Source organism: Bipolaris oryzae (assembly GCF_000523455.1).
Source record: "Bipolaris oryzae ATCC 44560 unplaced genomic scaffold scaffold_104, whole genome shotgun sequence".
In the NCBI taxonomy this organism is placed as follows: Eukaryota; Fungi; Ascomycota; class Dothideomycetes; order Pleosporales; family Pleosporaceae; genus Bipolaris; species Bipolaris oryzae.
The window spans coordinates 50,570-63,517 of record NW_006911380.1 but is presented as its reverse complement, the minus strand read 5'-3'; the positions used below and the strand labels follow the sequence as shown (position 1 = coordinate 63,517).

The following is a 12,948-nucleotide window of genomic DNA, read 5'->3' as shown; positions in this document are numbered from 1 at the left end:
CCAACACCATAAGTCAGGTTCAACTTCATGAATGCTTGCACTCGCAAAAGAAATCCACGAGACAAGCGCATGTGCATGCGAAAGTGGGGTACATGACCAGAGACTAAACAGGAGCGGGCCGTTGTCTATCGATTACGCACCTACAGAGAAGCTTACTACAGTGGATATAAATGTTCAAAAAAGAACAGAAACAACGTAAAGCTTCCAAGGCTGTTGCAAGACTATGTTAGGTGCAAGAGCACTGCCGTTTGCGCAACGAAAAACAAATTGTGCATGTCATGAACAAGTCGACAGATGTGTCGTGAGCGGTGCCGGTCTTGAATTTCTCCTATGGTACAATTATCTGCGCAAGCCACCATGCGCTCACATAACCAAACGTTGAGACACTGCCAGATGAAGCGTTTGGAAGAGTCTCGAAGCCTCTCTCACTACACAATGCCAAGTAAGGAGTGTGGCAACACATCTTCTCGCTCTGCCCGTTCTATACAGAATGCTGGACCTCGTCGCAAATGCCCAGTACTGCAGTAATATCCTCTCCGCGGCGCCGCAGGTATATTATTCGATTTGCAAAGCGCGCACCGTCATGCTCTAGCGATTTTTGTAAATGAGGCCTGGGAAAGGGGCCAGTGTGCATCGTCGTCTCGTTATATAGCCGTGGACGAGTTCGTACTTCTCCGAATAAAGAAGGCCTTCGCCATCTCGTATGCAGACCTGCTTTGGGTTAGAAATTACCAGACTAGGCGAGTTGCAAGAGAACTTACCAGCAAATGGCAGTGCTAGGCATCGTGGTGATGATTCGAGGCTTCAAGCCACGGAAATATCCTCTATATCCTTCTCTTTGGTGGATGATCTTTGCAGCTTGTACCAAACCCGAGACGTTCTTCAATTCCACATCCCTAGCATTTCCTCGCGTTTGTAACAGCGTCTTGATAACATCGAGTGGTGTGGTAAGGCCTGCTGCAAATCCACCTGCAACGCCGCCCGCGAAGCAATGTGTATAGGGATCGTATCGGCCGGTAGGGTTCATGACTTTGGATAGAGATTCGTATGCCATGAATTGTAGAGCCGTAAAGGGGACCGTCATGCATAGTGTTGTGGGGTAGGAAACGTAGAATGCGCCAATGCCCTCTGTGCGGAGGACCTCTCGGGCGCATTGCGGGACAGACTTGTATATCGAGCCGTGCATTTGCATGCGTTGTTTTATGACTGCGGGGTTCAGTAGACGCGGGACGCTGCGGTAATGTGCCTCTTACCGTCAAACGGATTCATCAATGCATCACTGGAAATGGTGGCTGCGGCACCGCTAGCAGCTATTGACAGTTAGCAAGTGCTCGCTAGAATGCTGATGGGAGTGGGCACTGCGCACCTGCTGCAAGAGGGTGGTGTTCGTGGCTCTCTCCTTCGTTTCCGCCGAGAGCATGCTTCGTGGCCTCGTACGATGCAAAATAGACAGCATGCGCGGGGCCTGTACAATCCGTCAGCTACACTTGGCCATGGTCTACGCAGTTGCCTTGCCTACCTGCACCCATTACAACACTAGACAAGCCTCTCCATAACGACCAGAACCCTTCGGCTCGGGATATGGTGACCATGGCGTTCGAAATACCACTATACATGGCGCTTGGCGAGGGGTTGACGATCTGCATTCTGGTCTGTCGACAGTCAGCGCATGGCTCGCAGGCTGCGAGGAAGTGAAAGGCATGTTGCGCACCTTGAGCAAATCTACTGGATACATCACCGAGTGTTCCTGTCGTCAAGTCAGTTGGGGCGAGTTCATGGATGGCGGCGACTCCGGAGGACGTACGGCGACACCCGCAAACGCGCCTGCGAGCATGTTCGCTGTGAGGGAGAAATTGGGTGGGAGTGCTTCATAGCTGGCGCGCAAGTTAGCGATTGGTGTCTTTCATGGCGGCGGTGCAATGGAGCTGTACTCGTGCTCTTCTTCGACAGGAACTGCTGGTGGATCATGGGGGGCCATAAGACGGCCGGCTGCAGGTGCCGCGGATTCCAGGTTGGCGGCTTGAAGAGAGACGGTTGGGAAGGGTTCGTGATAGGTCCCAGGGTGGTGCAAGAGGGCGACGGCGGTGGGTTGACGCTCGTGGGAAATTGAAGTTGTCACTTTTGTTTGCAACTAGTAACGGAAGCGCGAGATGACTTCAGCCGAACGCCGAGACGTCAGACCTAAAACGCGGCGGCCGGGGTTTGACTCTATCGACCATCAACTTGGCCGTTGTTATCAGTCGCTGCGATGCCGGCGCCTGATGGATGGCTCTCTGTGTGTGTGTGTGCAAGCCAATGCGTATGCGTGCCAGGAGGCTGTATCTATGTACATACAGACATGCTTCATTTGCGTGTCTCTCGACTGGCCAGCCGCCACCACTGCGGCAAATGCATCCAAACAAATTTGCACGTGGCCGCAGAGATGGAGTACATTCTGAGTGCGACAGCGAGTATCTGCGAAAGCCTGCCGGGGATGCGAGGCGAGGCGAGTAGAGTTGTGGTAGCTCACCCCCGTATCTTATCAGATCATCTCCGCCCACGTCTCAGGCCAGCCACGACGCCTGTTTCGCGGGCGCAGCCTACACGAATTGTATTCTACAAAAGCTTGTGTTGAGTGGTGGTGCAGCATGACTCTGCCACCCCCCACCTCGCTGCCAGTGGCTCACGGTAGCGTACTACTCTATTCTATTCTTTTCTACTCTACTCTACTCTAGGCCCTCTGGCTGATTAATGGCCAATATCGGCATCAAATCAGGAGCATAGGCCTCCACTGCCATGGCTAACCAAATGCGACATAAAAACTAACAACATTTTACTATTGCGCGAATGATAATGAATCAAAGCAACAAGCTTTGCCATATGTATAATAGTAGTATGAGAGCGTAAATGAATTTTGAACACTCGTGTTTGCAGCCCCAAAGTCGGTGCGGCTTCGGCCCGCCGGGATTCGGAGCAGTGGTGCCTCTCGGTCGGTCTAAGCCGGAAATAAAATCGCCCGGTACCGACTGTATGAAGCCTGCTTGAAGCCCTTGTAGCTGCTCCTGCTGCAACACCACTAGTAGTACCTTACTTCATATGCACTTTGATATTGTAAACTCGGAATTAGCGGATTCATCGCATCCGAGTTTTGTTCAAAACAATGCTGTGGTCGTGGTTATATTTCGTGGCAAAGGTGGCTCGTTTGGTGGGCTAGCCCGCTTGGTCTCACCAGAGGATGGGTGCAGCGCACAGGTACAATAGGCCCTCGGTCTCGATCACTACAACAAGCAATAATCTCCAGCACCCTTCATGGCACGTTACAAAGCACCATGTTGGTCAACACTACAATGTCGTGATCCGAGATACTAGAGGTCCTCCAATTTCAACTGCGTATCAGCAGTCGCACCGCTTGTGCCACCGGGGAAAGCTGACTACATCTCTGATATTAGAAACACCCGCCAGGTAGCACAGAAGCCGATCAAACCCAAGGCCAAACCCGCCATGCGGGACGCTGCCGTATCTCCGGAGGTCGACATACCACTGTAGGGAGCCGTCTGATGCGTCAGTCGATTCATCAGTCGTGTGTCCGAGGCCGTGGGCCTCCATGGACTGGACAAGATCGGGCAGCCTGTGTTCACGCATCGAGCCCCCCACAAGCTCACAAATCTCGGGCACGAGTAAGTCGAAGCACGCGACTGTTGATGCTGCGCCGTCACCAGCTGCCGCACCCGTCGACGGCGCCATGTAGAATGGCTTGATGTTACGTGGGTAATCAGTGACGAAAACAGGCCCGCCATTGCCTATGCTTTCAGCCAGGAAACGTTCATGTTCAGTCTGGAGGCCGTCTTCATGGCCAGGCGCGAACTCGAATTCGGCCTTGCCTTGAGATATAGCGTCCTGAAGGTGCTGTACGGCGGCTTTGTAGGTAATCCTTGGCCACGGCCCGGCTACCAGCCCCTGCCACCGTTGTGCTAGCGCAGCGTGCGACACCGATGCGCTCTCCTGTTCCTGATCCCGCGCCCGCGCCTCGAGGAGCTCCTGGCCTACAACCGAAGTTTGCAGCTCGGAAGCAATGGAGCGCAACATGTCCTCTACCGTGTCCATGACGACATTGACGTCGTCGACAAAGGCCATTTCGGCTTCTAGCATGTAAAACTCACTAAGATGACGAGCCGTATCACTCTTTTCGGCACGGAACGTGGGGGACAGAGTCCAGACCTTGTTCACTGACTGAGCTAGGGCCTCAAGGTGGAGCTGACTCGAGACTGTCAGGTACTTTGGAGAGCCAAAAAATAAGTCTTGATGGGGTTTAGCCTGGTTGGCGGAGATTTGATCCTGAGTAGATGGTGCTGCTTCAGGCGCCACAGTAAAGACCTCGCCTGCGCCCTCGCAATCCGAAGACGTGATGATTGGCGGATGGCATTGGACAAAGTCGTGTTTCGCAAAGTAGTTTGTTACTTGAGCTGTGACCAGAGACCTCAACCGTAGGATAAGCGAGTTGAACGGCAGTCGACTTCGCAGATGCGGGAGGGTGCGAAGAAACTCTGCGGTCTGGAACTTTTTCTGTATTGGGTAGGTCTGAGACGGAGTAACGCAATCAGAGGGTGAAGACGGTCACTGCAGGTCACGGTAGCAAACTCACGGTGGCATCGTTGTCTCCCAATATGCGCACATCAGTGACCTGGAGCTCATGAGACTGTCCTTGGCCTGGCGATGGCGTCCATTTGCCGGTGGCTGTGACTGCAACGCCGGTTGAGAGCCTGATGATGGAGCGGCTTGTCAGCGCCTGGACGAGTAGCAGTAGAGGCGGGCGACTGACCCTTCTGCTAGCTGGGGAGGGAGGACGGCCTGGACGGTGCGCAACGTCGAGCCGTCTCCAATGGCGGCAAAAGCAATTCGCTTCTGCTTGCGCACAGTGCGCACATAGCCGTTGACCGTCAGGGTAGCACCATGCGGGGGAGGAGGGCGTGCAGAGGGCGAGTGTGCAGAGGGCCTCAACAGCTCAGCAATGGTGCTGGGGCGAAATGTTGAAGTGCAGCGAGGACGACATGTCGGCCATGCACGAGGCCAGGGAGAAGCGACGCTGTGATTTGGAGAGGTACGCTGAGGGCGGACAGGAGTCGTCAGCGGGCGCAGGACGCCCCTCATTTACGCGGCGGCAGATTGCACCTGTCGAGAAGTGCGGTGTAGCGTGTGATAACAAACAGCAATGGGCGTTGCCGTGGCCGTGGCCGTTGATGTTGTGTATGTACTTAGCATTAGGAAGCGAAGCTTGGAAAAAGCGAGCTGGCGCTTGGGCCCCGCGCTAGGATCGCGTCAGCCTGGCCGTTCTTGGGCGCAGGCACAGGGCGCTCGTCAATCGTTCGTGTGGGCGACAGGCCACCTGCCCTGAACCGCTAGCTGCGAGCAGGGGAGTAATTTACACGAGTAAGTAACGACTTGGACGCTTACTTAGTATGTATCGACTGGGAATCATCCTTACTTACGTACGTACATGCATGCATACATCCTTACTACATACACGCTCTCCGTACAGCCTTTTTTTTTCCTAACATACTTTGCAGCACGAGATTCAGCCCTGGCTCTTTTACATACAGACAAACACACATACATACGTATACACATACACACACACCACTACAGCCGCCACAGCTCGCTGGCAAAAGCAAACATGTATACACACCTACGTATGTATAATGTACATGTGTATGTATATGAATGGATGTATACCCACACGTATGTAAGCAGTCCCCCCCTCCGCCATCACCGCCGTTTTCGTCCTCCCGGACGGCCATGTCCCGCAGCAAGGGCCCGATGACGCCGTGGCCCTTTGTCGTTGCCGTCGCTCTTTGCCTGCTGGTGCCACCTGGCTGGCGGTGAGGGAAACACGCACTTTGTGGCACAGTGGCCCGGCTACGTGTGGCGGGCTCGACGGTACGCCGCGATTGATTCGATGGCAGGACCTGTGCCATGGTGCCCTGCATCTGGATTCTAGTGCCGACGCTATTGCTGCGGCGCTATATCGTGCAGGATCTTGGTTACCAAGTGCTAGTAAGCTGTCATCATCGGCTGCCCAGCGCCGCCAGATCCTTCTAACCCGCTTCCAACCCAATGCAGATCGCTTCGAGGTCTGGCCGATCGATTCAGCCACGCATCCCTGCCTTGCCCGTCCCAGCAAACCCAACACGGCTCTTTGTGGCTTCAGGTGCCTGGCAGCTGGCTGGGTTCACAGCAGTGCCCCCAGCACCAGGACCAGGCTTGCAAACACACGGCACGGCTGCTACCGGCCACCTAGTACATGCATCATGTCTCCATGCCTCCAACCACTGTCCCCGTGTCTGCTGCGAGAATGCCACCCCTCGCCCGCCCAATCCCACAGGGGTCTGCCAGATTCACGCAGACGACTGCCGCTTCTGTAGCTGGTGCATTTCTGCTGCCCCAGTCTAGTCGCCGACTCGATCTGGGGCTACGATCTAGCTTGCCTTATTACACGCCCGTTGCAAAACCCGCCTTTGACTGATATACTGTCCCTTGGCCGGCCTGGCGCCGTCTGGTCACAGGCCCTCACTCCCTCTCCCTCTCCCTTCCCCGCACTGCTTTACTCAAGTCTCGTGCGGCTGTACAATCACTACGCTCGCCCTCCCCCCTCTGTGCCATTGTTTCTCCAGACTCGTCCTTCGACTTACCTTCCCTTGCTGATCTGCCAGCTTCAGCCCACAAAACAGCCAACCCTCCACCTACGTCACCATCGTCATGCCACAATCAAGACCAAAACCCTCTGAAATAGCAGCCGAAGCAAAGCGAGTATGGATGCCTCACATTTGGAAACACTACATTCGAGACTCCAAGACGTCATATCTCTACCCAGATTCCGCACAAATACGAGTCAATGTCGACAAGCGCTCATCACAACGCACCAGAGTCGCAGTCATGGAGGGCGACCCCGTCAACTATGCCCTGGGCTGGTACCAGAGTGCTCTCAATGCCGACCCAAACTGCAAAAGAATTCCTGTGGTCAATGTAGCCAACGAAAAGCGCGCAGGTGGCGACTGGGAATCTGGCCTCATGGCCCCAGAAGAATGCTTTGCGCGGAGAAGCAACTTGGTCCACGCCCTCACCATGCCCTGGAACGCACAATTAGGCGTCGAAGAGAATTTCTACCCCATCCCACAAAGAGGTGGCATCTACTCTCCCGAAGTGTGTATGTTGGGGTGCTAGCCAAAAGTCTGCCTCGGCACGAGACTCCCTACTAACAAGCCACAGACGTTTTCAGAGCCGGTCCGGAGCAAGACTATGCACCTTTTGCAGACATGGCCTCACTTCCCGTGATATCAGTCGCTCCAGTTCGGCGCCCAAAACTTGACGAGAGCGGTTGCAAGTACTCATTTGCACAAGAAAGAGAGTTGATGCGAGAAAAGATGCGAGCAGTGCTGCGCATCGCATCCTACTGCGGCCACCGAAACTTGGTTTTGGGCGCGTTTGGTCTCGGACCTATCTTCCGCAACCCGGCGCAGGAGGTAGCGTGCATGTGGAGACAATTACTCTTTGAGGAAGAAGAGTTCCATGGCGCATTCCAGGATGTAGTCTTTGCCATTGACAGTAGCATGGTCGGATCACCAAGCAAGGGCTGCATGTCTGACGTGGACATTTTTAGGCGCGAGTTTGATCCTGCCACCATTTGGCCAACAAAGTGGTGAATGGGGGACAAGATTTGACTACCACTTCCCCCCCCCCCCAAAAAAAAGATCATCAGGAATGAGGCGCAGCAGAGAAATCAAGAGTCGCGTGTGCCACGTTTCAGATGCAAGGACACACGGGAATTCCGCAATCAAAGGTAGTACGAGGTTGCATTACGCACACACATACTTAGTATGCATATACTACTCACATACTATGCATGCACACATACCGTTCATGTTGGCAACCACAAAAAGGGCGGAATAGCCTCCGCGCGGGCGTAGGAGACAGAGAGCCAATAGAGGGGTAAGAAAAAGGGCGGGAAAAAGAAGGGAAAGGGCCAAAATGGACTTGACTCGGTCATGAAGTCATGAGATGTGTGGGTGTGTGACAGGTGGGCAAAGGTGGGGTCAGCGGCACACGTCTTCGGTTCTGCACACAGGAGAGAGATAACCGAGACAAATAAAGCTCAGATCTCGCCGAACCCGACAAACTCTGACCAGGTGGCGCGATTTGGGGCCTTGCTGCTCGATGCTGCGGCTAAAATGCTGCCAACGCCTTATCTTGGGGAGGAGGGAGGGGGCGGGTGGGTTTGGAAAGTATAGTGGTAGCCAATCAAGTATTTAATATACAGATGCATTAGGTAAACTATGGATGGCAGGTGGTCTTTTTGTTTTTGCTTTACTTTGCTTTGCTTGCACTATGTGTACTTGTGTGTTTGTGAGAGCACATTTTGTAGTCACGCACAATCTATTTCTTTTAATTTTGTGACCTCTTTTGCTTTTGCTTTGTTCGTTTTTGTGAAGATTTGCTTTTCGCCTTGTTCACGCGCGAAGCGACGTTAGAGAAGCGGGTCGTCAGTCAAGTCGCGGGGAAAAAGTGACAAGGGCGGGAAGGAAGGAGGGGAAAAGGGAAAAAGGGAAAAAGGGAATCCATGTGTGCGATAAAGTGGTTCCAATCTGGCAACCAACGGTCCCACCCCCCCTTCCTTCCTTCCCTCCCTCCCCCGATTGCAGGTTCCTCTTTTTTTTCTTCCCTTTTCTTAGACTTCTTCAGAAAATTTGCCCGATTCGTCGTCCTTGTTTGATAACCCTTACACCCCAGCCTCGGGTCATTTTTTCGTGTATATGTGGTGTGTATGTGCTTGCGCTTGTGCTTGTGCTGACCGGTAATCCTTTTCCCCGTCCGTCCGTCCCTCTTCCATCCTTGCTTCCCTTTCGTTCCGCCCCCCCCAAAAAAAAAGACGTTTACGGATATCTAGGTTATGGTACACAGACCTTCCTGCTCCCCTTCCTTCCCCTTGTTCGTTCGGCCGTTTCGAATGGCCCTTACGTGCGTAACTTAAACTCTGTTTGCAGGAACCCTTTTTAGCTTACTGTTTTACTTTTGTTCCCCCTGTTCGCCTCGCTGCAACGGCGCATACTCCGTCTTACATGCGACGTTTCTTGATTTTTTTTTGGGGGGGGGGGTATTTTTTGACCCTGGCTCAACGCTCTCTGTCTGTCTGTCTGTCTGTTTCTGTGCTTTCGCTTGCCCAATCCTTCACCCCCAAATGGGATTTCTCTGAGCAACGACTTCTACATATGTATCTGCCAAGACGAGTCACGACCTGCTTTTTTTTTTGCCCGGAAGCAATAAGGGTACTTGTTTACATGTATATGTAGGTATTGCGCTAGCTCTTCTCCCAAACGGGTACACTTAACCTTTATCCTTACCATTTCCTTTACTTTCTCTTTGTTCGGTATTTGCGACCGAGGCAGAATACGCACGGGACAAGTGGAGTGCCAAGACACGGGATGTAAGTAGATGCTGATGAGATTCGGACGGGGGGATCACTCGGTATGGTTGCTCCTTGATGAATAATGTACCTGGAGGGTCGTGCGTCTGGAGTGCAGGGGAGCTAGAGGGGAATGTGCACGCTTGGTTAATTTTGGTTGGGTATTTCTACATAGTAGTACGTAGATGAGTGTTGGTCATGGGGCTGAATGGTTTGGTGCACGTGTGTCCGGTAGCAATTTATTTCTACCTGCTAGTACTAGCAAAACCTTGCTTGCCCAACTCGGTGATCATGTTTCATTTCGTTGGGGGTACGTATAGTTTGCCGGCTGCAATTTCTCTCGGAGATGCGCCTGCATGGTTTCGGGGCCGTGTGACGACATTGTGCCATGTTGGCGCTTGACATGTATGGAGGCAATAGGGTTTCAAGTGCGCATCTAGTCGGCCTCAGCATCCATGTCCGTATCTATTCGGACTTGTTTTGACTAATCTTTATAAGTGAGAAACAAGTTCGCAGGTGAATAGTTCGGGCTTTGTTCTGTTGCATTGGGGCATGCATATTTACCGACTGCAAGTACATGTGCATGGGCCTCTTGATTAAAGAGGCGTGGAGATTGTGATGGGGGAGGAGCACTTTGCATGTGACGCACGCTGGAGGGTGAAGAAGTGCCGACCTTGTTGGCCCTTTCACTATATGCAACCTTGATGTATATTATGGCAAGGTTTGGAGTTACATACCATTTTGAGTCAAGCTGGCTCTTGTTTCTGTGGTGCATGCCATGCCGACCCTGCTCATCTACAAGCAGGCTAGAGAATCGTGTATATTTACTTATACTACTGCTAATACTACATATCGTACATATTGTACAGGGTCATGAGCGGCGTCAAAGAAGAAACAAGACTATTGCTCAGGGCAGATGAGCAAATCTTCTAGCAGCGCCGCGAACTACCTGTTCTGACTTGGTAGAGGTAACTGTGGTGCTGTAATCTCGCCGCCTTGCATTTCAATCTTTTTGATGGTTTGCTCGCGTTGGTAGTTGACCACTCGTTGCTTCTTGAAGTATTCGACCTGGTATCTGTTAGCATTCCTCTCCCCCCATCCATCCCTGTCGTCCTAGACATGTGATGTAGTCACCCAACACTAGACTAAGTATCAACTCACCCAGCTATGTGCGCAGTTCTTCTCGAATTCTTTGTCTAGCTGTCCACAGAAGCTTGCAGCCTTGTCCCTTCCAGACTTTGTATTTATGCTATCCAGAACGTTGTTCTTGTCGAGGCATTCGAAAAAGGCGTCGCGTGCTGCGTAGCATTGTTTGCGATTTGAACGTGAGGGCGACTCGAATGCGCCGCCTTCTGTCTTCTTGACGCCGGAGTCGTCCCTTGAACTTGAGCCGAACCAGCCCATGGTTGTGGAATGTCAAGTTGCGGAGAAGGGCGCTGCGGAGTCGGAGATGGATGCGGAGGTAAGAGGTTGAAGCTGGCGCACGTGTCAGACCGGAGCGGGATGAATATTCCACATGGATTAGGTCCTAGGATTGCGTACTTTCGTAGAGTGTATAGCGCAAGGCTCTTTGGTAGAGCTGGTGGGCAGGGCTGTCTGTATTAATGCAGAGCAGAATGTCGAATTGGTGCTTGGCAAAAGTTCCCACGCTAAGTAGTATGACATCGGCGCTGACGCTCCACGTTTCGCCGAACCCTTCCAGCGAACCATCGGCGAACAGGCAACTTTGTCAACTAGTAATACAGGACCAACTAACGTGACCTTGGGACTCTCCACTCCATATGCCCATGCCATAGCGTATCGCCAGCGGATTCATGCCACGCCGACGCCGCCCCCCTCGACCCGGTGCACTCGCGGATCTCTCGCCAATCCGCATCCTCTCCCAGATTGTCCTCCTGCAACTCGCGTACTATGCATGCGCCGGGATCCTTATTCTCTTCACTGCTCTGGTAGCGGGCAAGGAGGTCAGCCTGGATCTTCTCTTCAACTGGCAGAGCCTGAGCGGAGATACCACGGTTGGATGGACATTGGGCCTGGTCTGGATGTTGAATAGCCTCGCCTGGTAAGCCCTCACCTACGCGCCTCGTGGAGTTGTGCAATCATCTGACACGCCACAGTGCCATTTTCATACTGCTCCTCATCGCCCGCTCCAAGCTCGTCCTTGACTTTGCCTTTACTGTGCACTTTATACACTTGGTCGTCACCTCCTTATACACGCACGCTATACCCGCGAACCTCTTCTGGTGGGCATTACAGATATGCAGCGCGACCCTCATGACTTCCTTGGGTGTATGGGCATGCCAGTGGCGGGAACTGAGACCCATCAACTTTGGAAGCAAGACGCCCGCGCGACCACAACCGCAACCGCAACCGGCGGCCGAAGAAGAGGGCGGCGAGTCTAGGGGCAGGGGCAGGGGTAGAGGGAGGGACGGCGCGGGGGAATACGAAATGGTTGGCATGAATGAAGGGGACAATAACGTCTGATCACTCTCCATCCTTTGCATAATAGGCGTTTGGGTTCGCCTGACTTGGACATATCGATTGGCATCGAAGCATCGTTTTAATATACCCAGAGAGAGAGCATAGAGCATTATACATTAGCATTTGGATCGGACGTCAAACAGTCTGCTCAGTCATCATCACTGTGGTGCGTTAACGGCACTCGAAGCTTTGTATCGCTCTGCCTCCAAGAAACCATTGCGACGAACTATCTTCGAGTTCGACCGTGCCGTCCCTCAACATGAACCACGGCAGCTCATCTGGCTTCCCTTCGCCTTTCATTGCCTCTTTCTCTTTGGCATCCGTCTTTGGCGTGATTCTGCACATGATCTTGTCCAGGCGTTCTAGTGATATCGAACGGTCTTCGACTGTGACTGCCATAGCAATTTTGATAGCACTTAGACGATTTGGTATGTTAAGGCCTAACCGCAGTGTCAGTGGCTCCTGGGGAGGATTTACTGCTGCTACAGTCTACAGATAGGCAGGGAGCTTATCTGAGATGAGCATATGGTTGGAAGCTCCAGCTCCAACGTCAAAGTAACGTACCAGCGACGATCCGTGTGTTTAGTGGGATTTCCGCCAGCTTTTGCATATTTCCTCCGCTCTCAATAAATGCCAACATGACGTGGATATTGTTCGGCTTCAATCCACCTGCTTGATGATCGGGGAGAAGGGGCTGCTGTACTTTATGCTGTGGTATACTGGCAGCGAAGGCGAGAGACGCGTAGGCGAAGCTGCATATGATAAAGCTGTTAAACATGGCTGAGGTATGGTGTTCTGAAACAAACAGTTGTACTGAGAAGATGGTTATCTATATTTCCAGACGAGTTGTGGCGCGTTTTGTGTGCGGCGAAGCTGCTATGGCCCTGAAACCAAACGATATAACCCCTCTCCACTTATACTTCCTAGTAGCATTGCCGAGGGCCTAGATGTAGCGCATATTGGGCTCTTCTATTGGACCCAAAAGAATAAGTGAAAAGGCTAGACCATTGTCGGTAAATCGGCATCGATGTTCT

At 52.7% G+C, this 12,948-nt stretch overlaps 6 protein-coding genes across 6 annotated transcripts; 3 read left to right on the top strand and 3 right to left on the bottom strand.

Annotated features, from left to right (window-relative positions):
• Positions 1–330: 330 nt before the first annotated feature.
• Positions 331–528, top strand: COCMIDRAFT_100255 (uncharacterized protein; the record flags this gene model as incomplete). The annotated part of the gene is made up of 1 exon (XM_007691626.1): positions 331–528. One exon carries the CDS (start codon positions 331–333, stop codon positions 526–528), a length of 198 nt encoding a protein of 65 aa, XP_007689816.1.
• A 116-nt stretch (positions 529–644) lies between these two features.
• Positions 645–5,127, bottom strand: COCMIDRAFT_100171 (uncharacterized protein; the record flags this gene model as incomplete). Its single annotated transcript, XM_007691625.1, has 10 exons — positions 645–711; positions 762–1,206; positions 1,254–1,310; positions 1,367–1,465; positions 1,520–1,652; positions 1,712–1,747; positions 1,805–1,874; positions 3,518–4,557; positions 4,622–4,739; positions 4,799–5,127. 10 exons carry the CDS (start codon positions 5,125–5,127, stop codon positions 645–647), a joined length of 2,394 nt encoding a protein of 797 aa, XP_007689815.1.
• Positions 5,128–6,732: 1,605 nt separating this feature from the next.
• Positions 6,733–7,676, top strand: COCMIDRAFT_100272 (uncharacterized protein; the record flags this gene model as incomplete). Its single annotated transcript, XM_007691624.1, has 2 exons — positions 6,733–7,180; positions 7,243–7,676. The coding sequence occupies 2 exons, from the start codon at positions 6,733–6,735 to the stop codon at positions 7,674–7,676; spliced, it is 882 nt and encodes a 293-aa protein (XP_007689814.1).
• A 2,702-nt stretch (positions 7,677–10,378) lies between these two features.
• COCMIDRAFT_38406 (uncharacterized protein) lies at positions 10,379–10,837 on the bottom strand (the record flags this gene model as incomplete). Its single annotated transcript, XM_007691611.1, has 2 exons — positions 10,379–10,501; positions 10,595–10,837. 2 exons carry the CDS (start codon positions 10,835–10,837, stop codon positions 10,379–10,381), a joined length of 366 nt encoding a protein of 121 aa, XP_007689801.1.
• Positions 10,838–11,247: 410 nt separating this feature from the next.
• On the top strand, positions 11,248–11,917 carry COCMIDRAFT_100239 (uncharacterized protein; the record flags this gene model as incomplete). The annotated part of the gene is made up of 2 exons (XM_007691623.1): positions 11,248–11,495; positions 11,551–11,917. 2 exons carry the CDS (start codon positions 11,248–11,250, stop codon positions 11,915–11,917), a joined length of 615 nt encoding a protein of 204 aa, XP_007689813.1.
• Positions 11,918–12,085: 168 nt separating this feature from the next.
• On the bottom strand, positions 12,086–12,692 carry COCMIDRAFT_38404 (uncharacterized protein; the record flags this gene model as incomplete). The annotated part of the gene is made up of 2 exons (XM_007691610.1): positions 12,086–12,396; positions 12,479–12,692. The coding sequence occupies 2 exons, from the start codon at positions 12,690–12,692 to the stop codon at positions 12,086–12,088; spliced, it is 525 nt and encodes a 174-aa protein (XP_007689800.1).
• Between the last annotated feature and the right edge of the window lie 256 nt (positions 12,693–12,948).